Source organism: Oryzias latipes, chromosome 9 (genome assembly GCF_002234675.1).
Source record: "Oryzias latipes chromosome 9, ASM223467v1".
In the NCBI taxonomy this organism is placed as follows: domain Eukaryota; kingdom Metazoa; phylum Chordata; class Actinopteri; order Beloniformes; family Adrianichthyidae; genus Oryzias; species Oryzias latipes.
The window spans coordinates 13,383,731-13,406,291 of NC_019867.2; the positions used below are offsets into that span (position 1 = coordinate 13,383,731).

The 22,561-nt window shown below is 38.5% G+C and overlaps 3 protein-coding genes across 5 annotated transcripts; all 3 read left to right on the forward strand.

Moving 5' to 3' along the window:
- The first annotated feature begins 981 nt into the window (after positions 1-981).
- Positions 982-17,547, forward strand: rbm19 (RNA binding motif protein 19). 2 transcript variants are annotated; one of them, XM_023958498.1, is made up of 25 exons: positions 982-1,080; positions 1,162-1,344; positions 1,418-1,531; positions 1,705-1,746; positions 2,178-2,264; positions 11,828-11,984; positions 12,131-12,360; positions 12,436-12,495; positions 12,572-12,650; positions 13,448-13,519; positions 13,790-13,999; positions 14,080-14,210; positions 14,288-14,415; positions 14,499-14,595; positions 14,749-14,859; positions 14,947-15,147; positions 15,258-15,327; positions 15,423-15,562; positions 15,668-15,728; positions 15,878-15,957; positions 16,054-16,109; positions 16,579-16,695; positions 16,772-16,877; positions 17,007-17,127; positions 17,259-17,547. In XM_023958498.1, exons 1-25 carry the CDS (start codon positions 1,045-1,047, stop codon positions 17,339-17,341), a joined length of 2,772 nt encoding a protein of 923 aa, XP_023814266.1. In that variant the 5' UTR covers positions 982-1,044; the 3' UTR covers positions 17,342-17,547. The 2 variants fall into 2 exon arrangements, with proteins under 2 accessions (XP_023814266.1, XP_011477503.2); XM_011479201.3 differs by lacking the exons at positions 982-1,080; positions 1,162-1,344; positions 1,418-1,531; positions 1,705-1,746; positions 2,178-2,264 and adding exons at positions 10,485-10,637; positions 10,721-10,903; positions 10,979-11,092; positions 11,269-11,310 and having other exon boundaries at positions 11,741-11,984.
- LOC101172586 (solute carrier family 2, facilitated glucose transporter member 11) lies at positions 3,190-9,727 on the forward strand. 2 transcript variants are annotated; one of them, XM_023958500.1, is made up of 13 exons: positions 3,190-3,261; positions 4,953-5,073; positions 5,156-5,254; positions 5,726-5,886; positions 5,975-6,099; positions 6,230-6,359; positions 6,503-6,651; positions 6,842-7,029; positions 7,123-7,233; positions 8,527-8,628; positions 8,699-8,774; positions 8,857-8,984; positions 9,301-9,727. In XM_023958500.1, exons 2-13 carry the CDS (start codon positions 5,002-5,004, stop codon positions 9,487-9,489), a joined length of 1,530 nt encoding a protein of 509 aa, XP_023814268.1. In that variant the 5' UTR covers positions 3,190-3,261; positions 4,953-5,001; the 3' UTR covers positions 9,490-9,727. The 2 variants fall into 2 exon arrangements, with proteins under 2 accessions (XP_023814268.1, XP_023814267.1); XM_023958499.1 differs by having other exon boundaries at positions 4,956-5,073.
- A 658-nt stretch (positions 17,548-18,205) lies between the features above and the next one.
- Positions 18,206-22,512, forward strand: plbd2 (phospholipase B domain containing 2). Its single transcript, XM_004072411.4, has 12 exons — positions 18,206-18,445; positions 19,355-19,448; positions 19,527-19,685; positions 19,788-19,888; positions 19,995-20,209; positions 20,551-20,645; positions 20,738-20,898; positions 21,087-21,182; positions 21,308-21,379; positions 21,465-21,617; positions 21,718-21,880; positions 22,006-22,512. The coding sequence occupies exons 1-12, from the start codon at positions 18,237-18,239 to the stop codon at positions 22,174-22,176; spliced, it is 1,689 nt and encodes a 562-aa protein (XP_004072459.1). The 5' UTR covers positions 18,206-18,236; the 3' UTR covers positions 22,177-22,512.
- Positions 22,513-22,561: the final 49 nt, after the last annotated feature.

Below are 22,561 nucleotides of genomic sequence, written 5' to 3' on the forward strand. Positions count from 1 at the left end.
ATTCTGCTGCATTTTTCGCATTAAGATCCAGAAATCCAGGTTTGAGCAGTCCAGGTCCAGCGGTTTGTGAACAGGACCCGGTTTTGGGTGATCTTAATGCGAACACAGACATACCAGGTCTCTCAGCGACAGCTGCCGGACACACGGAGAAAGCAGTGACGTCATCGCCCCGCCTCCCCTCTGCTAATGCTTTTTCTAAATGAATATTGCTCCAAGTTTTGCAGGGTGGATGTTAAAATGCAAATGCAATCCCCTCTTTGCATTTTCGTTTTAATTATGACACAGAATAAGCGGTTTTAAGTATAAAATGAAAAAGCATTTTGAAATATTGCTTTTCCATGTGAATTTTGAGCCATTTGATGCAGCTTCATTTTGAAAATTAAAAAGTATTTCTGTTAATCCATTTTAATTGTCAAATTAGACATTTCTAAATGAATTTTGCTACACATTTACCATGGACCTTTTTTAAAATGAAATGTCAAAATACCATTTTTTTTATCATTTTAATTAAGTGACAGAATAAGCAGTGTTGAGGAAGGAAATGATAAAGCATTTTGAAGTATTGCTTTTTCTTTTTAATTTTGAGTCAAAAAATGCAGCTTCATTTTGAAAATTAAAAAGCATTTCTATTAATCCATTTTAAATGTCAAATTAAACATTTCTAAATGAATTATGCTACACATTTACCATGGAACGTCTTGAAAATGAAATGTCAAATACCATTTTAATTTTAATTAAGTGACAGAATAAGCTGTGTTGAGGAAGGAAAAGAAAAAGCATTTTGGTGGATTGCTTTTTCATTTTCTTTTTTGAGTCAAAAAATGCAGCTTCATGTTGAAAATGAAAAAGCATTTCTGGTTTTGACTTTGCTTTTTATTAATGCTACAGAATTGCTTCCATAGCAGAAAGACTGATTGGGTGGTTAGAAGAGTGCAATGAACAAGTATCTCCAGTAGGTGCCAGTATAAACCCTTTGGGAGATTGTTGACATGTACTTTAAAATCGTAAAAACGCTGTTTCCATAGATCTACAGCCATCTCAACCATGTCGAGGCTCATCGTTAAAAACCTCCCTAACGGGGTAAGTTTGCCATTGATGATTAGCAAACAGTTAGCGCGTCTGCGCTCCTAGGGTGTGTAATGTGTCCTCCTCTGTGTGCAGATGAAGGAGGAGAGGTTCAGTTCCATGTTCGCGGCCTTTGGCACATTGACAGACTGCTCTCTGAAGTTTACCAAAGACGGAAAGTTCCGCAAGTTTGGCTTTGTGGGCTTCAAATCGGAGGAGGATGCGAGCCGAGCCCTGAAACACTTCAATAGGAGCTTCGTGGACACGTCCAGAGTGACAGTACGGCTGCGCGGTTTGGCTAAGGACGCTGTTTGAATTCTTCACGCGTGAACTGCTGTTCTGTTGTTCGTAGGTAGAGATTTGCAAAGCATTTGGAGACCCCACCAAAGGGAAAGCCTGGAGTAAACACACTCAAAGCGCAGGACAGGAGAAGCCCAGTGGTCCTGCTCCCACTGAAGGAAAAAAGGTATGAGAACCTGGTGGGTTCCAGGAAAATACTTCAATCTTTCATTAATTTACTCCAGTAGTACTGTACTCGTATTGTATATCGGACCATTATAAGCAGACATTTGCAACATGTCTAATCATGTATCATTGTATTTTTTGTTTTATTATGTGTTTTTATGTTGCCACTTTCAGAAAAAGAACCAGAAAAAGGACACAGCAATTGGACTTGGAAATGTAAGTAAACAACAGTGAAGTTTTTCTGCCATTTAAATCATCTTATGGCAGTTTTTTTTTATTGTTACATATTGACAGTAAATAATCTGTCAAATTTCCATCTTGTTTCTTCATTCTGTTATGTAGACATTTAATTCTGCGCCTTGCCACAGCAGTTTAATACACTCTAGTTCAACAGCTGTCTTCTATATCCTCTTCACTCTTACCAACCATCCTCAGCTGTTTCTTTTACTACATCTATGAACGTCATCGTTGATCTTCCTATAAGTCTCTGTCCTGATAGCACCAATCTCACCATCCTGTGACCAACATAATCACTTTCATCCCCTTATTGTGTCCAGACCAGCTCCATCTGCTTCAGTGCATTCGTCCCCAAAACATCAAGCATGAGCCTTTTTTCTGATGTTTTCATTCCTTATTTTATTCCTCAGCTTGAGGAGGACCAAGAATTTAAGGAGTTCCTGTCAGTGCATCAGAATCGCAGCCAAGCACCAACCTGGGCTAATGATGCAGTTCAGGGGGCAGCTGATCCTTTACATTTTATTCTGTTACTCACAGATAGAGCCAGCAACAGAGTTCACGGTGAAGCTCAGGGGGGTGCCATTCAAAGAGGTGAGCCTCTTTGTTTCATCCATGGCATTTTTAAGTGTTTCATTTTTCATATTTCACTTTCTGTCAGTAAAGCCTTCGTCACATGCACCCGTACGGGGGACAACCCGTATTGGTGCTGCAGGTTTTTGGTTGTCTGGGTCTGTGGAGGGTCATAGACAGGTGCACCTGCATCTTTAAGGGAGTGCAGGTTTGTCTTGCAGTTTTCTTGTGGCTTGTACTTCATGGGACGTCATGAAAATGGAACGTACCATTGTTGTGCCTGTGTTGTGAAGTATTTGTAAGGATAATGTAAGTTACACTGACTTAGGACGAACAGGTGATTTTGTCGTATGGCACACTCTGGTTGATAAGGTGCGGGCACTGCCTTCTTACTGGCACCGTGCAAATGCTGCACCCACAGGGTGTGCAGGTGATGATGCAAGTGCCTGTAGTATCCCCAAACAAATTACATTCTTAGTTTTTTCCTTTCTAACAGTCAGGCTGCAAGCATGGAGCGTGCAGCTTTTGCTTGAACAGCACTAACAGGCTCCCTGTGCAGGTTTCAGGGAGATTGAAAATGAAAAATCATCAAAGCCCACATCCCACCTACTTCACCGTTACACCACAGAAGAAAATGCGTATGACGATGTTCGCCCCTCGGTGTACACGAGTGGTGTGTGTTTTTTAAAATTTCCTGCAGCCCACCTGCGTGCCCTGTACAGTTTTGCCCCATTTTTGGCCCGTAGACCCCCGCAGGGGCAATTATGACTAACTCATCAGGTGTGATTCAAAAGTCAAAGGAAACATTGAACTCCATGTCTCCTCTGAGATTATGTTTCTATTTTTCTCCAGGTTATGTATATGTGGACTTGCACTCTGAAGAAGAAGTGAATAAAGCCTTAAAGAAGAATAAAGACTACATTGGTGAGATGTTCTTGCTGAATGTGAAATATTTTCAAATGTTAGTTTGTGTCTACATAGAGCCTGTCAACCTTTATTAACCACTAATTAAATATATATTAATAGAAATTAAATATGTGTTTTTATATTACCTGAAATTTCTTTCTGTGGAACTGTCTTTAGCCTCTTCTTCCTGTTGTCGAATTAAAAATTGGACAGTGGATGTAAAACCCAACAAATGATCTGCCATTAAAATGTAACAGAAACATGCTAACATGCTCAGTTACTCTTGTTTTTTTTCCAGGGGGGCGTTAGTTGAATGCAGCTATCTGTTAGACAAGATAGCACAGTATGACGAACTAGAACTTTCAGCATCTCACAACAATGATGAAGATCTGAAAGATGTTGATATTGATCCTGAAATAAATGTTTTTCTATAGTGATAATAGTATAGAGGATCAATTTAATATTGTAAACAAAAATGATAAGTTCTCCATAATCCATTTTTAATAGAACATTGCATGCCAATTTCTATAAAATCAAGAACTACTTGAAAAAGTTTTCACAAAGCTTGAGTATAATTGCAGTCTCAGAAACATGGTTTAAAATGAAAGGAGATACAGTAGAAGAAAATTGTACTAAGTCAAGAATTGATGTTCGTATGTGGAGACTTTAACATACCCACTGAATTTAAATACATACAAAACATCTGAAGAATTTATTAACATCATGCACAGTAATGGCTAACATCCTTTTATATTGACACTATTGAGTTTTGTAAGAGGCATCTTATTACGAAATCTTAGCTTCGTGAGAGAAAAAGCTGAGTTTTTATGATTTTTTATTAACATAAGTGTAGCGCAATCGACCACTTCCTGTTTGGCGGTGACTTACGCAGGCACCATCACATGTACACACATGAAACTGCAGATCATGAGAGAACATCTTTTTGAGCATCTCCAGTTATAATTTCATGCATGTCGGATGAAGCAAAGAGATAAGACAGGTCAGAATGTGACAAAAAATATGTTTTGCAATAACTAGGTTGCACTATGGAGCTCATCCAAGATTGTCAAATTTTTAGAGACATTTGTTATCAGTTGTGTTCGTTGGTGTTGTAGTTTAATTTCATTGGATGTACAGAAAGGAGAAGAAGTTGCAGCATTGATAAAAAATTGACATCAATATAGCAGACTTCCTGTGCAAGTGACATCTTGGTACCAGGAGACTTTTTTTGTATGTTTCCATCTGATGAACATGCCATGTTAAAATCAAGCTTGTACGTTAAAGCATGTGGTGGGACTCGCGAAAACAAATTTTGTAGGTACGCTATCGAGCTGTTTTTGTGCACCCATGCAAGTCTCCCATATAATACGAAATATTTCACGACTCCTGACGCTTGTGCAAAATTTGGTGAGTTTTCGGGTATGTTAAAGGTCGCAAAAATGAGACTCTTTTGTCTGAAGCAAAACGAAAAAAAAAAATAAAGCTAACAGATACAATAGGCTCCTTGCACTACATGCTCGGGCCCTAAAAATGTAGAAAGTAGAATAAAACATAATGGGGAATAAATCAGAGTATCCAATAAGTTCAAATGCAAAAAGGTAACAGAGGGGGCATCTGCTTTTAAAAGCTTCTTCTCTCCATGTGTGATGTTCTGCAGTAAAATCGCTCTTTTTTTATACTTCTATGTACATTCCATCGTTCTATTCAAGCAGAAGCAGAGCGCATGAGTTGTGAGGAAAAAGTGCAGCCAGAGACAAAATGCCTGAGGAGAGTGTGGACGAATGCAAGCCCCTGCTTACTAAAGGAATGAAAGAGTCAAAGCGATTAAAGGTATGTGGGTTAGACTCCCTGCTCTGTGTAATGCAGTTTAATGACACTTGTTAATCATAATCATGCGTGTGTTTTTTTCTAGTTTCCTAACAAATCACTTCTTCTGGCTGCTTTTGCCACCTGCATAGGAGGAACCTTTCAGTGTGGATATAATATATCTGTCATCAATGCTCCCACAATGGTAAAAACGGTGCTACTCCTCATCTGAAACTTGGAAAGTATGGAGTTTTGTTATATTGGGGGAATACCAAACAGGGATGGGAAAGTTAGAAACAGATGAAGACGTCCACCTTACTTCAGTGTGACTGATTGCTTCTAAATGCAGCTTCTCTCTTTTTAATCGCTTTACTGAATGTGAGTTCAGACAATTCCAGGGGACCATGTAACCAGAGAACAATAAAAAAAGCAAAAGTTAACAAGTATTACTTTTACTTTTTTTTTTTTCTCAATCCGATTAAATGAAGTATAATCAGTTATTAAGAAATGTATTTTTTTAGATAACATTATTTTTTTTATTTTAATAAAAATTGAAAACTGTAAAACATCTACATATATGAATTTAGCAAATGACTTTTATTTGTGTTCCTCATCAGAGTGACATATAAAAACTCATCCAGTTTTTATTATTTCATTTTCATTACAATTTCTCCAGCATGTTCAAGCCTTCATTAACCGCACTTGGAGTGATCGTTACCAAGCGAACATATCAGAAAACGCTCTCACTCTTCTCTGGTCCACCATTGTGTCCATATTTACCCTAGGAGGACTTCTGGGAGTTACAATTGGTGGGACTTTGTCTGTTAAGTTGGGGAGGTAAGAAAAAATCAAAAACCTGCTTCTGTGAAAAGCCTCTGTTACCATGTGAGCCATACATTTAGTAGGAAGTGTGGTTTTGCTGCAGGAAAGGAACCCTACTGAGCAATAACTTGTTTTCATTGACGGCTGCTCTGCTGATGGGTTTGAGCTCCTCTGTCGGTTTATTTGAATTTCTCATCATCGGACGTTTTCTGATAGGAATAAATGCAGGTAAATGTTCAAAATAAATGCTCCTTATTTTAAATTACAGTTCACAATCGTACACTGGATATGGAATGTGTCTGCCTTTGTTTTAAAGTAATGTCAATTATTTTGTTTCTTTATTTGTTTGTTCCTGCAGGCATTGGTTTATGTGTTGAGCCCATGTTCTTGGGGGAAATATCTCCTACAGCGTTTCGTGGTGCCCTGGGATCAGGAACTTCCATTTTCCTCACTGTTGGGATTTTATCTGGACAAGTGATGGGCTTAAAGTAATTCCCGAATTCCAAAGTTACATAAACTGTCTTTAAAAATAATTTAGACTTGTGCTGTCAAGCTTTCAACCATGGATGTATTAAGGAATGTGATTACAAAAGTGTTCAAAATGGTGTGATAAGCATGAATATTTCCATAGTGAAGTCCTGGGTGAGGAGCAGTTCTGGCCCTACCTGCTGTCAACCACTTGTATCCCAGCTATCCTGCAACTCCTGATTCTGCCCTGGTTCCCTGAGAGCCCACGCTACCTGCTCATTGATAAAGGAGATGAAGAGGGGTGCAAAAATGGTAAATTGCATCACAAATGCTGCTTCATTGTTTCACCCTCAGAGACAAATGTGGTTCTCAGCAAGTTTGCACATTAAGCAAAATTGTGGTAACGGTGGTTTCACACAGAAACTTTGTGTGTTTCTATATAATAATGTCAGTAGCTTGATCACACCAGGTAAAAGATGACACTTCTCTTCTTTGTGTGCAGCCTTGAGGCAGCTGCATGGTTTAGATGACTGCGACAGTTCGCTGGAAGATATCCAAAAAGAGAAGAGCAACTTAGAAGGTTTTCAAGCTAAAAAGCCCTGGGAGCTGTTTGCTGATCGCAGTTTGCGCTGGCAGCTTCTCACCATTATTGTCATCAACATGGCCCAGCAGCTAAATGGCGTCAATGCTGTACGTCTGACCTACGCCCAGTGATCAAATTGATAAGAAAATAAGAGTTGTTATGTATTTCTTAATAAGTTTCATTGTTTTTATTTACTGTAGATGTACTTCTATGCAGATTATGTCTTCCTGCAGTCTGGCATTCCACTTGATAGAAAACCGTATGCCACTGTGGGCACTGGTGCCTGTGAATGCTTCACTGCTTTGACATGTGTAAGGACTGAATTTACCATAATACGCATTCTAGTTTTAAGTATTTCAACTTTGTTTTTTAATGTTAATAAATAGTAAAGCAACTAAAAAGCTGTAGTTTACGACGGAGTTTTAGGGCCAGTTTTCAAAAATACAATTATTTTTTAAATTACGACTTTTAAGTCGTAAATTTACGAGAAAGAAAGTCATAACTGTTCAATTACGAGATTTTAAGTCGTAAATTTACGAGAAAAAAATCATAAATTTACGACTTAAAATCTCGTAAATTTACGGGAAAAAATTCATAGATTAACAAGGAGAAAACACAGAAGTTGTCTGTTTATCGGAGCCTAGCTTGAAGATGAAATTAATATGTGGAGCCTTTTGTGAGGCTTTATTTCTGGATAGGTTTAAAAATCAAAGAGATTCTGAACCTTTTTTGTTAGTCAAAATCAGATTATTTTCAGTGGAGCCAGTCCAGGGTTCAGTGTCGGTAAAGGAGAGTTTCATATGTAAAATAAGGAGCTCAGAGACACGTTTGGGTGTAGAGAACTGCTGCAGCCTTTATTTTCCTTTTCATTCACACACCCTGAAGTTCATTTGTCACCTTACATCATGGACCTGTCATCCGAACATCAATGCGGAAGTAAACAGTTATATATCCCCCTTCCTCCAGATGAAAGGTCCCGTTTCAGCATAAAACAATAAAGAGGAATGAAAATAGTCCATTACGTTAGCATTAGAGAGTTGAAAATGCCAAAAAGTGCTCCTCCTCAGACGGAAGCGTCACACAAACGTAGAGATCTTGTCTTTGGTGAAGGAAGAAAGGATTGAAGTGGACAGCTGCCTGCAGGGATACCTCATGATCGGGTTGCAGAGATCATGCAAACCACCCATCAATAAAAAAAAACATTGATAAATCATAAATCAAACAAATGAGCTTCCAAACATTTGGAAATTTATCAATAAACATTCAGCTCACCTGTTCCATTGAGTTTAGAAGGGCTGCTCTGCTGCTGCGCGGCATTCACCTGCTGCTCTGCACGCTCACTTCCACTTTAATCTCGTAAATTTACAAGTTTTTTTCTCATAAATTTACGACTTAAAATCTCGTAATTTCACTTTTTTTTCAAAATCTTTCAAAAATGATGCAAAATGAAACGGTCCATAACAAACAAACAAAAAACATTCAGTTACGTGGAAATAGATTATCCAGTTTAAATATAATGTAGTGCTTCTTTTGTTACACCCCGTGAGATTCTAGTAAAGCTCCATAAATGTTTGTGGTCTGGTGACTTGCTGTGTGCCTTACAGGGTTTGCTCATTGAATGTCTTGGAAGAAAAGTGCTCATCACCGGAGGATACATCCTCATGAGCATCTGCTGTATTTTTTTCACGCTGACACTGGCTTTTCAGGTAATCGTACAGACATGCAGAATCCCTGATTCATATTTCTTGTCCATGATTGGCTCTCTCTTCGTCTCAGAATGTCAGTCCGGTCTTCCCATACCTGAGTGTGGCCTGTGTTTTCGCTTTTGTCCTGAGTTTTGGCTTGGGGCCTGGTGAGTACATTGAAAGCTTTCTTTACTGTCATTTTGATGAGTTACTTGAGGGTTTCTCTCTATTGGTTCTTCTTTTATGAAGGTGGTGTGACTAACATCCTGAACAACGAGCTGTTCACACAGACTGCTCGGCCTGCAGCGTTCGTGATCGCAGGAACAGTGAACTGGCTCAGCTTCTTCCTCGTTGGCCTGCTCTTTCCATTTATTGTGGTGGGTGTTCAGTCTTTAGAAAACATTGTTCTAATATTACAGTTAAATAAAAATAAGTTTCTCTCACAGAATATATTTTTGTTTGTTTTTTTCACCAACACTATATTCTTATTTTCCCAAATTGAAAATGTGTATTTGTTTTTTATTTTGTCTAAATTTTCACTTCATCTCCTGATATCTATTAAAAATCATAAAGGTGATGTGTTTTTTCTGTTTACATGCAGTATGTGCTGCTGTATAAATATGCTTAACTCAAAAGTAAAACCTAAAAGTCTATTCAAATTCTCAAAAGCTACTTTCTATTTATTTTTCACAGATTGGACTGCAGCACTACTGTTTCCTTGTCTTTTTTGTTGTCTGCTCCAGTGTAGCTATTTATATTTTACTCGTCGTTCCTGAGACCAAGAACAAAACTTTCGTGGAAATCCAGAATGAGTTCAAGTCATCCGAAAAGGCCAGCACCTCTGAGGGATCAGGAACCACTCTGCTATCTACCTGTTTGTGAAATTTGTCTGACTATAGGGCCTCGGAACCACGAGTAATTTTTGATTCTCAAAAGGACGAACAAAAAAGATAAAAGTCCAATAATCACAAAAAGTTAGTGGTGAAACAAAATCCTGATATTTTAAAGTATCTTTGAAATCGTTTTAAACATGTTTCTGTTTTGTGTAACACTTGGATATTACTCATGTATGCAGCCTTGAGTATCGAAATGTTTCATTAAAACGAATACAACAAAAGAATTTTGCATGAAGTTGATTTTACTATAGCATAACACTTTAGCTTTCTAATCTGTGTTCATGATATGTTGAACACTGCAATCACTGATGTGCTTGTCATGTTTGTTTTGACTGTGAAAAAAGAAACTAACATTAGTAATTTATAACAGTGAGAATTGGTTTAACAGCAGGTGCCCACTGTAAATCAGATCCATCAATCACAAATTCACCTCAGAATAACTTCAGTATTTAGCAGTAACTAAAGAAGTGTTCGGCTCACTTAATGTCACAACTGGCTCACTTCTGGGCACTTGTTAAAATTAGATCACAACATCAATAGTCTCTTTTTGTTGTCTTTTTTGTGACAAATACAGAGCAGCCGTGGTGCATATGTTGATATGTGTCTTGCCCAAAGACACTGAACCCCACTTTGCCTCTGGTGGATGGTTGGAGCCAGTGTTTGTCAGTGTTTAAATGTGTGTGTGAATGCGTGATTGGACCTGTGACTCTAAAGTGCTTTGGGCCTTTGAAGAAGGTAGAAAAGCACTTCACAAGCATTTACCATGTGATATTATTTATTATATTGTTAGTTAGTTAGTTAGTTAGTTAGTTAGTTAGTTAGTTAGTTAGTTAGTTAGTTAGTTAGTTAGTTAGTTAGTTAGTATGCAGAAAGATTGATTGGGTGGTTTGAAGAGTGCAATGAACAAGTGTCTCCAGTAGGCGCCAGTATAAACCCTTCAGGAGATCCGAACTACTCCTATAAAACTATAGAAGAAAAGCAATCGACAGGCTCCTCCCACTCAAAATGGCGGTGTAGGGAACCGTGCATGCTTGTTTGTTGACATGTACTTTAAAATCGTAAAAACGCTGTTTCCATAGATCTACAGCCATCTCAACCATGTCGAGGCTCATCGTTAAAAACCTCCCTAACGGGGTAAGTTGGTCATTGATGATTAGCAAACAGTTAGCGCGTCTGCGCTCCTAGGGTGTGTAATGTGTCCTCCTCTCTGTGTGCAGATGAAGGAGGAGAGGTTCAGTTCCATGTTCGCGGCCTTTGGCACAGTGACAGACTGCTCTCTGAAGTTTACCAAAGACGGAAAGTTCCGCAAGTTTGGCTTTGTGGGCTTCAAATCGGAGGAGGATGCGAGCCGAGCCCTGAAACACTTCAATAGGAGCTTCGTGGACACGTCCAGAGTGACAGTACGGCTGCGCGGTGTTTGGCTTAGGACGCTGTTTTGACGCTTCACGCGTGAACTGCTCTTCTATTGTTCGTAGGTGGAGATTTGCAAAGCATTTGGAGACCCCACCAAAGGGAAAGCCTGGAGTAAACACACTCAAAGCGCAGGACAGGAGAAGCCCAGTGGTCCTGCTCCCACTGAAGGAAAAAAGGTATGAGAACCTGATGGGTTCCAGGAAAATACTTCAATCTTTCATTAATTTACTCCAGTAGTAGTACTGTACTCGTATTGTATATCGGACCATTATATGCAGACATTTGAAACATGTCTAATCATGTATCATTGTATTTTTTGTTTTATTATGTGTTTTTATGTTGCAACTTTCAGAAAAGGAACCAGAAAAAGGACACAGCAATTGGACTTGGAAATGTAAGTAAATAACAGTGACGTTTTTCTGCCATTTAAATCATCTTATGGCAGTTTTTTTTTATTGTTACATATTGACAGTAAATAATCTGTCAAATTTCCATCTTGTTTCTTCATTCTGTTATGTAGACATTTAATTCTGCGCCTTGCCACAGCAGATAATACACTCTAGTTCAACAGCTGTCTTCTATATCCTCTTCACTCTTACCAACCATCCTCAGCTGTTTCTTTTACTACATCTATGAACGTCATCGTTGATCTTCCTCTAAGTCTCTGTCCTGATAGCACCAATCTCACCATCCTGTGACCAACATAATCACTTTCCTCCCCTTATTGTGTCCAGACCAGCTCCATCTGCTTCAGTGCATTCGTCCCTAAAACATCAAGCATGAGCCTTTTTTCTGATGTTTTCATTCCTTATTTTATTCCTCAGCTTGAGGAGGACCAAGAATTTAAGGAGTTCCTGTCAGTGCATCAGAATCGCAGCCAAGCACCAACCTGGGCTAATGATGCAGTTCAGGGGGCAGCTGATCCTGAGAGGGGGCCAGCAAAGTCCAAGAAGAAGAAGAAATCTGCTTCTGATGACTACCTCAACTTTGATTCAGACCAATCAGAGGATGAAGACAGATCTCTGGATGATGATGATGATGATCATAATGATGATGATAATAATGAAGGTTGAGTTTTTCTTTCTTACCAAACACTATAAACACTATCATTTTTTGTTTATGTCCTTTGGAATTAGTCTAAACTGTGAGAATGTTTTATGAAATAGAGCTTAAATGTGAAATGATAAATTAATTGTGAAAACTGTTGTTTCCAGCTGGAGCTAAGGAAGCTTTGAAGTCTGGCTTGTCTGATATGGACTACCTCCGCTCAAAAATGGCACCAATAGAGGACACCAAGGATGAAGATGAAGACAACGATGACGACAGTGCAGTTCAGCACGCAAACAGCGCCTATGAAAGTGGGGACAGAGAAAACACAGCGAAGACCAAATCCTCCTCTGAGAGCATGAGGCCGAGCAAAGCAAAGAAAACTGCCACACAGGAGGTCCTCAATGAGACAGATTATTTGACGCCCTTTTTGTTGTTCCTGTTTGTTTACATCTGCTTCTGTTACTCACAGATGGAGCCAGCAACAGAGTTCACGGTGAAGCTCAGGGGGGTGCCATTCAGCGTCAAAGAGGTGAGCCTCTTTGTTTCATCCATGGCATTTTTAAGTGTTTCATTTATTTTGAACCTTTTCCTATAAAAATCGCCAGCAACAAATCAAAGAGTTCATGACCCCGCTGAGGCCTGCAGCAATCAGGATTGGGAAGAACGAAAGTGGACAGAGAACAGGTCAGTTTCTGAGAATATTTCACTTTCTTTCAGTAAAATCTTCATCACAAGCACCTGTACGGGGGATGACCTGCATTGGTGCTGCAGGTTTTTGGTTGTCTGGGTCTGTGGAGGGTCATAGACAGGTGCAGCCGCATCTTTAAGGGAGTGCAGGTTTGTCTTGCAGTTTTCTTGTGGCTTGTACATCATGGGACGTCATGAAAATGGAACGTACCATTGTCGTGCCTGTGTTGTGAAGTATTTGTAAGGATAATGTAAGTTACACTGACTTAGGACAAACGGGTGATTTTGTCGTATGGCACACTCTGGTTGATAAGGTGCGGGCACTGCCTTCTTACTGGCCCCATCCAAATGCTGCACCCACAGGGTGTGCAGGTGATGATGCAAGTGCCTGTAGTATCCCCAAACAAATTACATTCTTAGTTTTTTCCTTTCTAACAGTCAGGCTGCAAGCATGGAGCGTGCAGCTTTTGCTTGAACAGCACTAACAGGCTCCCTGTGCAGGTTTCAGGGAGATTGAAAATGAAAAATCATCAAAGCCCACATCCCACCTACTTCACCGTTACACCACAGAAAAAAACACGTATGACGATGTTCGCCCCACGGTGTACACGAGTGGTGTGTGGTTTTTAAAATTTCCTGCAGCCCACCTGCGTGCCCTGTACAGTTTTGCCCCATTTTTGGCCCGTTGACACCCGTAAGGGCAATTATGACTAACTCATCAGGTGTGATTCAAAAGTCAAAGGAAACATTGAACTCCATGTCTCCTCTGAGATTATGTTTCTATTTTTCTCCAGGTTATGTATATGTGGACTTGCACTCTGAAGAAGAAGTGAATAAAGCCTTAAAGAAGAATAAAGACTACATCGGTGAGATGTTCTTGCTTGATGTGATATATTTTCAAATGTTAGTTTGTGTCTACATAGAGCCTGTCAACCTTTATTAACCACTAATTAAATATATATTAATAGAAATTAAATATGTGTTTTTATATTACCTGAAATTTCTTACTGTGGAACTGTCTTTAGCCTCTTCTTCCTGTTGTCGAATTAAAAGTTGGACAGTGGATGTAAAACCCAACAAATGAATGTAACAGAAACATGCTAACATGCTAAAGTACTCTTGTTTTTTTTTTTCAGGGGGGCGTTACATTGAAGTCTTCAAAGTTGATCACAGTGGAGGGAAGGCAAAGAAGGACCCAAAAGACAAAGAACCGGACTTTAACTTTACCAGGAAGCTGAAGGAAGATGAGGAGGAAGAGGATGTTTCAGAGACCGGTCGACTATTTGTCAGAAACCTTCCTTACACATGTACAGAGGAAGACATCAGAGAGCTTTTTAGTAAACATGGTAAATCATAAAAGGGAATATAGAAATGAAGATTCCACTGCTACAGGGTTTTTACTTTTATACATCTTTGATATTTACAGGTCCTTTGTCTGAGGTGCTGTTTCCTATTGACAATTTAACCAAAAAGCCTAAAGGATTTGCTTTTGTCACTTATATGATACCTGAGAATGCTGTAACGGCTCTTGCTCAGCTTGACAGACATGTATTTCAGGTAAGCATTGGTGGTAAATCATATCTTTATCATTTTTATGACTTGATATGGTTTAAATAAGTTTTTGGGTGTTTTAGGGTAGAATGCTTCACCTTCTCCCATCCACGGTGAAGAAGGAAAACCCTGAGTCCTCCGATGCTGGTGGTCCTGGTTCCTCGTCATACAAACGGCAAAAAGATGCCAAAAATAAAGCCTCGAGTTCCAGGTATACGCGATAAGATTACAATTCGTTTTAGCTAACTTTCTTCTCATTCTTGTTTTAAATAATATTCATGTGCTTCTGTTCAGTTCACACAACTGGAACACTTTGTTTCTGGGTACAAATGCAGTGGCAGATGCCATAGCTGAAAAATACAACACAACTAAAAGTCAAGTATTGGATCATGTGAGTGATTTCGTTGTTTAATTTGCGCTACCTTGATTTTTTTTTTTCTTATTGACTGTGCAACTTCTGGAGATCTAATGTTTTTACTTATTATTTTATTTTTATTGTAATGAAGCTTTCCCCTGTTTATGAACCGCTTGCTCTCCTCTGCAGGAGTCAAAAGGAAGCTTAGCAGTCCGGATGGCTCTGGGAGAAACCCAAATTGTCCAGGAAACGAGACAATTCCTTCTGGAGAACAGTGTCTCTTTGGATTCCTTCAGCCAGGTCTTTCACTTTAATCTTGTCTGCTGAACTCTGAAAACGTACGTTTGAATTTCTACATCCTCTTAATGTCCTTCCCGGTCTCTACAGGCAGCTGCAGCGAGGAGCACAACTGTGATCCTGGTCAAAAACCTTCCGGCTGGAGTGACCACCTCTGAGCTGGAAGAGCTTTTCTCCCCTCATGGCTCTTTGGGTCGAGTGCTGCTCCCACCATCAGGACTCACTGCCATCATAGAGTTTCTAGAGCCCACTGAAGCCAAACGGGCCTTTACAAGGCTGGCTTACAGCAAGGTGCGTGATCTGTCACCCGCGTCTCTTCGTTGACACTGTGTTGATGAGACTTTCAGCATCACGACAGGTCAATTCATCTGCCTTCTTTTATTGTTTTTCATCCCTGATAGTTTCATCATGTTCCTCTGTATTTGGAGTGGGCACCTGTTGGGGTGTTTGTTGCAGATCAACAGAAAACAGGTATAAACAATCAAATACACCTTACCACCTTTTTAAAGGTTTTGGCAGACTGGAAATTGAAATAATAAGAATAATTTCACATCTGTGTAACAAAGTGTCGAACAAAGAAGAAACTGTAAAAGAAAAAAAAGACTTGGAAAAAGAAGAGGAAGATGAGGAAGAGGACGCTGTCCCTGGATCCACACTTTTCATTAAGAATCTTAGTTTTATCACAACTGAGGAAAAACTGCAGGAGGTAAGATAGTTAATCAAATCATTCAGTTATACTCATATTTAAAAATGACTATTCCTGAAAGCTGATAGTGAAGATGCTAAACAAATATATATTCATTTCATGCAGACATTCTCTAAGTGTGGCAAAGTCAAATTCTGCAGCATCTCTAAGAAGAAAGATAAATCTGGTAAATGAACATAAATGGAATACACGCCTTTAATTATATTTGTTTTAGGTCAATCTACCCAAGATCTCATTAATTTGAAGAAATTGCGTATAATGTAAATTAACATTGTCAGCTTCACACCTTCCCTACCTTTTTGTTTTGACCTCCAGGTAAACTGTTGTCTATGGGTTACGGCTTTGTCCAGTACCAGTCAGCAGAGGGGGCACAGAAAGCCCTGAGGCAGCTACAGGTACAATTCCCACATCAGCTCATCAACACACAGCTTTACACTGAAACCAACATTTTGTATTTACTTATTTTTTTCTCCTTTTAAACACTTTTCCAGCACTGCTCTGTAGATGATCACAAGCTAGAACTAAAGATCTCTGACAAAGCAACCAGGTAAGATTGTGACTGACAAAGGTTTTGTTCTATTTCACATCACGCCTGTTCTGCAGCAGCTCCATTGGTTTCCTATCGCACATCAGGTTACATACAAAAGACTTCTCCTAACTTGTAAATCTATCCACAATCTTGCCCCTACATACCTGTCTGACCTTCTTCACGTTGCCACACCCACCCATCCCTCAAATCCTTCCTTCAACCTATCCCCACTCCTTGCCTCGTCACTATGGGGAGCAGAGCATTCAGCCACTTTGACCTCCAAAACATTGGCTCTCTCCTTCAATTCACTAAGAAGTTAAAAACCCATCTTTTCCGAATTGCATACTCCCCCCATAACTTGACTGCCATGGCCTATTTTATAATGGTATGTTTAACAGTTGTCAGTTTCTGAGGTATAAAGGCCATTTAATTATAAATGTGAAATCCTGCTTGCAGTGCATTCTGATCTTTTTTCTCCTTTGCACAGAGCTACTGAGACGTCCCGTAAGAAGAAGCAAGCTGAGAAGAAGCAAACAGGGTCTAAGATCCTGGTGCGCAACGTTCCCTTCCAGGCCACTGTCAGGGAGATTCGAGAGCTTTTCTGGTACTAGTAACACATCTTTATCTGTTTCTCTTTTAATGACTTGTTTTAATGAGTTTTTTCCCTTCTGTCTGTTTAGTACATTTGGGGAACTGAAGACGGTTCGTCTTCCAAAAAAAGCAGCCGGTTCAGGGAACCACAGAGGGTTTGGATTTGTCGATTTTATCACCAAACAAGATGCTAAGGTTTGTTAAGATTTGATTTCTGCTAAACCTTTAAATGTATTTTTCATACATATTTTTCGAAGTATTAAGGTGTCATGTTGTGCAGGAATTCTAATTGGCTGTCTTTTGTGTTGGTTTTGTTTTTGGTAGAAAGCCTTTGCTGCCCTCTGCCACAGCACTCATCTGTATGGGCGACGTCTTGTACTGGAGTGGGCAGATGCTGAGGAAACGGTGGAGGCACTAAGGCGAAAAACAGCCGAACATTATCACGGTAGCGCTATTTAAAAATAACAGAATAAAATCTAATTTAAAAAAAACTAAGTTATTTATAAGAATAGCTAAATCAGTAAAAAGGTAGAAACCTCATTTACTTTTAATTCAAGTTTTCCCTTTTTGTTTCAGTGTCTGCCAAAAAGAGCCGGCAATCTAAAGTTTTGGAAGGAATTATGGAGACGATGGAAACTGAAGGACGGACTGAAAATTGAGGACTATGATACAGAAAACTCCTCTTATCAACAATTTTCCTGTTCTTTATTTGGTAGACACAGATGTGCGAGCAAATTAGGTTGAAAGTTTTTGGCTTCTGTTATCTCCTTCATTGCCTGTGTTTTATTAAAAAAAGGCTTCTGCTGAAAGACTGCATGACTAATATTGTGCATATTTTTTATAAAGATTGATTCTATTATTCTTATGTTGTCTTCTTCATTTTTATAAAAATTAAGTCTTTTTCATTGCAACATATGAACTTTATCACTTCTTTCCTGTTATATAGTAAAAAAAATATTGCAACTACATTTATTTTAACTTCTGATCAATAAAAACACCAGCAAGTATATTGTATGTCTAGCTTTATTGCATGTAGATATTTGGGGAATTTTTTATTTTTATTTTCTGAAACCCTCTTTCTTTGAATAGAGATTGTGGGTTCTTTTTTTGTCGTTTTTTGTCCCAATGAAGAAATTGAATTTTAGAAATAATGAAATGAAGTCTATTAGTTAAGAGATGGCTATAGTGAATATTTCCTGATGGATAGCTTTAATAAATCTAGTAAATCTTTACAGTTGATTTGGAAAAAAAAAAGTAGTAAAACAAAACCAAAGCTGTTACAATTCCCCTTTTGTTTAACGAGTCCAACTTAGATGAACACTCCCATTTCTCAAGTAAAAAAATAACACTTAGTGGTAAAATGGAGAAAGATATTAGAAGTTTTTATACATATATATTTGTAAGCCATTGATTAAAATGGTCTAATTTATAGCTTTTCCCCTCATGAATACACATTTTTGTATGCGTCACATGGGTCTTTTACTTTGAAAAACCGGTGGTTTGGTTTAATCAGGTGATCCGGTCACATGAATCACGTGACTTTTTCATGTCAACATGGCTTTCAGGCAAAACAAGACGGTCTGCGCAAAAATGTCAACATTTATGAAGAGTTTGTTAGTGCTGGGTCTTTTCTGGGGCTGTGGTCGAGCTGAAATCCGATCCGCAGTAATTGATAAAGGCAGCGGAAAGTTGACCGTCGTCGAAGGCTATCATGAAGGCTTTGTCGCCTGGGCGAACTTCACCAACGACATCGAAACCTCAGGGTGAGTGAATCGATGTTTACGTTACGAAGCTTCAGTCAGCCTGGCACCGCTTCTTTCTCATTTCCCCGTTACTCCTAAACAAGGAAGGGAATTTTAGTGATGTTTTTCATCACGGTTCCTTTTCAGCTCGTAATCCGATTTTGTCGTAGTTCTGTACAAACTAGTGTTATAAAGTAGGATGTAATAATGTTGTGCGTTTGCTGAGAAAAAAAACTTAACTTTAGGCTAATTGTGTCTTTTAAGATAGACGTATTTGACTCTGGAAACAACTTTTTTAAAAATCTGAAATGTGGTTGTAGACAAACTTTGAACGTTCTTGTAAAACGGAAGTTTCAAAGACACAATACAAAACATTACAAGAATAAAATGACAGGACAATTTACACAAATTATCAAGACAATACTTATTGTTGTAATTTACAAATTATAATAATATTATAATTGACAAAGATCAAGAAATCACCAGTACAAGCCTCTTTAAGCATTGCAAAAATAACAAAAGACATTTTTTAAAATGAAATCTTGAGTCCCTTCAATTATTATCTGTCAATTATTATTGTGTATGTCAGCCCACCTGGGCCTTCAGCACCCTGACCTTTACCCAAATCTGTGCTGTTTCCATGCTATGGCAAGATGAAATTCTTATTTTTGGAAAATGTATTAATAATACCCTATCAATACTGAAACAGTTTGAAGTACGTATTTTACAGCCTTTCACTCTACTGTTCTAACACCCTTCCAAGGTCTTCTGCCCCCCTTTCACTTCCCCATATCAAATATTCTAGCTCCACCACTGAGTTTGAGCCATAGAGGTTTTATTTAGCTGATTCTCATCATGACTTTGCATCATTTTTTTATCACTACTGTCATATTTTTGAGGTTTGGCATTTCCTCTTGTGCTGTCTTTCAGTTGGTCCTTCTTGGAGATCACTACCAGCAGTCAGTACAACGACAGAATCCAGGCTTATGCTGCTGGTGTGGTTGAGGCTGCAGTTACCTCAGAGGTCAGCGTGAATCCTGCTGAAAACTCAAATGACCTTTTTGTGTTTATGTGCTTCTTAACCTGTGAATCTTTGATCCAGCTCATCTATAAACACTGGATGAACACTTTGATGGGTTACTGTGGACCCTTCGTGTCTGATTCGAGTTACTGTGAGCGCCTTAAGGCTTTCATTAAAGCCAACTTGGAGTGGATGCAGGAGCAAATAGAGAAACAACCGACATCACCCTACTGGTATCAGGTATGTGAGGAAAAAAACAATTCTATTCATATCCATGTTTGAGATGATATGGTAAGTATTGTTTTAGTACATATGTCAGACAATTTGCTTCCTGTTTTCCAGGCACATTTAGTTCTCCTACAGCTGAAAGGTCTGGAAGATGGCTACAACGATCAACTATCTTTTCCAACAGGCCACTTCTCCATCAATCCAATGGGATTCATGTCAGTATTTATTTCCACTTTGTGTAATTTGACTGCTTAAATAAATATCTTTACTTCTAACAGTTCCTTTTTATCAATATGTTTTTCTCCATCTTCTTCCAACTAGACTTTTTCAGATGGGTGGAGACATTGAAGACTTGGAGTCGGCTCTGAATAAATCAAGTCAAACTCGACCTCTTGGCTCTGGCTCCTGCTCAGCTCTCATTAAACTGCTGCCAAACAATAAGGACCTGTTTGTGTCCCATGACACCTGGAACACTTACCAAGCCATGCTGCGAATCATGAAGAAATACAGATTTGCCTTCAAAGCATCCTCTTCGGGTAGTTTAGCTTGTTCACAGTGATCACTATTACTTAGAGTTAAAAAAGTCCATATAGGTTAGAACAATTTGCATTATTTACTGTCTCATATTTTTCTTTCTACTTTTCTAATGACAGTGGACACACATGTTATTCGTCTGCTAATCTGCATGCAAAACGGATACAATCAGGCCAGTTTCCAGTAGAGAAGGTTGTTAACAATTTTTAGGAACTTATTTTAAAAAGAAAAAAGAAAAGATTATTACCACTGTTTAAAAGTTGGTCTGAGTCTTGACTAATGTACATACACTTCCTGAGAGTCATGCTTGACAACAGTTTAATTACCATGTGCCCGTTTTTAGGCAATGACCCTCTTCCTGGAGGAACTCAGGCCTTTTCATCTTATCCTGGAGCTATCTTCTCTGGAGATGACTTCTACATTCTAAGCAGTGGTTTAGTAAGAGCATTTTGAATGGCAATGACTTTTGGAATAACTACAATTTAAAAGAAAGATAAATAGCAAAAATGAAAATGCTGTTTTGTCTACAGGTTACACTGGAAACCACTATTGGCAACAGCAACTCTACCCTCTGGAAGTTTGTTCAGCCGACTGGAACTGTCATGGAATGGCTACGGAACATCGTCGCTAATCGACTGGCCACCACTGCCAAGGAGTGGGCTGAGATATTTAGGAAATACAACAGTGGGACGTAAGTTTTACAAATGATTTGTCTTATGTTTAATTTTTTCTTATGTGAAGGCATAGAGAGATCACTTTTCTCTTCAGGCTAACGGTTTATTCTGTGAAATGTTGACTTAAAGCCTTTTTTTTTAGTTATTATTTACTCATAAGTCAAAGGTTAATGCAAAATCTGGTCTGACTTGTGTGAGTTTTTAGGTACAACAACCAGTGGATGATTGTCAACTATAACCACTTCACACCCGGGAAAACAGACATTAAAGAAGATCTTTTTGTTGTATTGGAGCAGATTCCGTAAGTCTTTATTGTCAATTTTTATAGCAAAATAAAAGAAAAAATTGACTTTTGTGTGATAAATCTGCAGCCCTTTGACCACTTGACTACTTACAAAAACCACCTCTTATCTTGCAATGCTGCAGGGGACTTGTTGTTTACAGTGATAAGACTCAAGAACTGCTGAGGAATGGATACTGGGCCAGTTTTAACATACCGTAAGCAACTGCTTTGGAGACACTGCAACACATACATTTGCACCCCAGAATTCAATTTTTTTCTTTTTTTTTGTATGTTTACCAGGTACTATGAGGAAATTTTTAATGCAAGTGGCTGCAATGAGCTTGTTGAGAAATTTGGCCCATGGTTCTCCCTAGACCAGAATCCTCGAGCACAAATATTCAGGAGGAATCAGACACAAGTCACAGATTTGGATTCCATGATTCGTCTAATGAGGTATTGTTTGTGAAATTGAAGTTAAAACATATTTGATTTTTCTTGTTAAACTGTAAATATAATTTTACAATATGTGTGATGTATCCTGTTTTCTACTTAGATATAATAACTTTAAAGAAGATCCATTATCAATGTGTGAAGGCTGTAATCCACCTCAGAATGGAGAGAATGCCATTTCGGCCCGTTCAGACCTGAATCCAGCAAATGGAACGTACCCATTTGGTGCCCTAAAGCAAAGATCACATGGAGGAACAGACATGAAGGTGTTTATTTGATGTCACATCAAATAGTTCTCAGTTTAGCCATCCTGTCTCCAACATCTCTTTTAAGATAAAAAATTACCTTGATTTTATGTTTTACTCCTATCAATTTTTCCTTTCCTATGCAGATGACTTCTTTTGGAATGTTCAAAGAGTATGGCATGATTGCAGTAAGTGGACCAACCTGGGACCAACTGCCACCCTTCCAGTGGAGCACTTCACCCTACAAAGATCTGGTGCATATGGGCCATCCGGATGTTTGGAATTTCAAGCCTATAAAAGTCACCTGGACCCCTTGATTGATATTATGCTTGTATGCATTTAGCATTATATACAAAATCAGCTTTGATGGGTTTAAGCCTGCTTTAGCATAAAACAGTTGAATGATTTATCTGTAATTGAAAAATTGTGATTATACTGATTTTAATTGCTATTACAATGTTTCATTTTGCACAAAAGATTGAGTGATTTACAATCTTGCCAAGAAGTGTTGCTATTGTTTGGGATGTACCACTTTAATTTGAAAATGTTTTTTTTATTTTTTATCTTATTTTCATAAGAAATGTATGTTTTAATATGTACTTAATAAATAAAACCCATGATTATTTTTTGATAAACATGGTGACTACACATACACTACAAGCATTTAGTTGTTATCCTTATCACAGTAAATATATTAAGATT

Excerpts from the sequence above, each read along its gene's own strand:
- plbd2 (XM_004072411.4), top strand. The coding sequence starts at position 18,237 with ATGGCTTTCAGGCAAAACAAGACGGTCTGCGCAAAAATGTCAACATTT. Across the intron at positions 19,889-19,994 it reads ATCAATCCAATGGGATTCAT|ACTTTTTCAGATGGGTGGAG; the intron begins GTCAGTATTTAT and ends TCTTCCAACTAG. Across the intron at positions 21,881-22,005 it reads ATGGAGGAACAGACATGAAG|ATGACTTCTTTTGGAATGTT; the intron begins GTGTTTATTTGA and ends TTTCCTATGCAG.
- LOC101172586 (XM_023958500.1), top strand. The coding sequence starts at position 5,002 with ATGCCTGAGGAGAGTGTGGACGAATGCAAGCCCCTGCTTACTAAAGGA. Across the intron at positions 5,074-5,155 it reads AAGAGTCAAAGCGATTAAAG|TTTCCTAACAAATCACTTCT; the intron begins GTATGTGGGTTA and ends GTTTTTTTCTAG. Across the intron at positions 6,360-6,502 it reads GGACAAGTGATGGGCTTAAA|TGAAGTCCTGGGTGAGGAGC; the intron begins GTAATTCCCGAA and ends ATATTTCCATAG.
- rbm19 (XM_023958498.1), top strand. The coding sequence starts at position 1,045 with ATGTCGAGGCTCATCGTTAAAAACCTCCCTAACGGG. Across the intron at positions 14,211-14,287 it reads TTGACAGACATGTATTTCAG|GGTAGAATGCTTCACCTTCT; the intron begins GTAAGCATTGGT and ends TGGGTGTTTTAG. Across the intron at positions 15,148-15,257 it reads CAAGGCTGGCTTACAGCAAG|TTTCATCATGTTCCTCTGTA; the intron begins GTGCGTGATCTG and ends CATCCCTGATAG.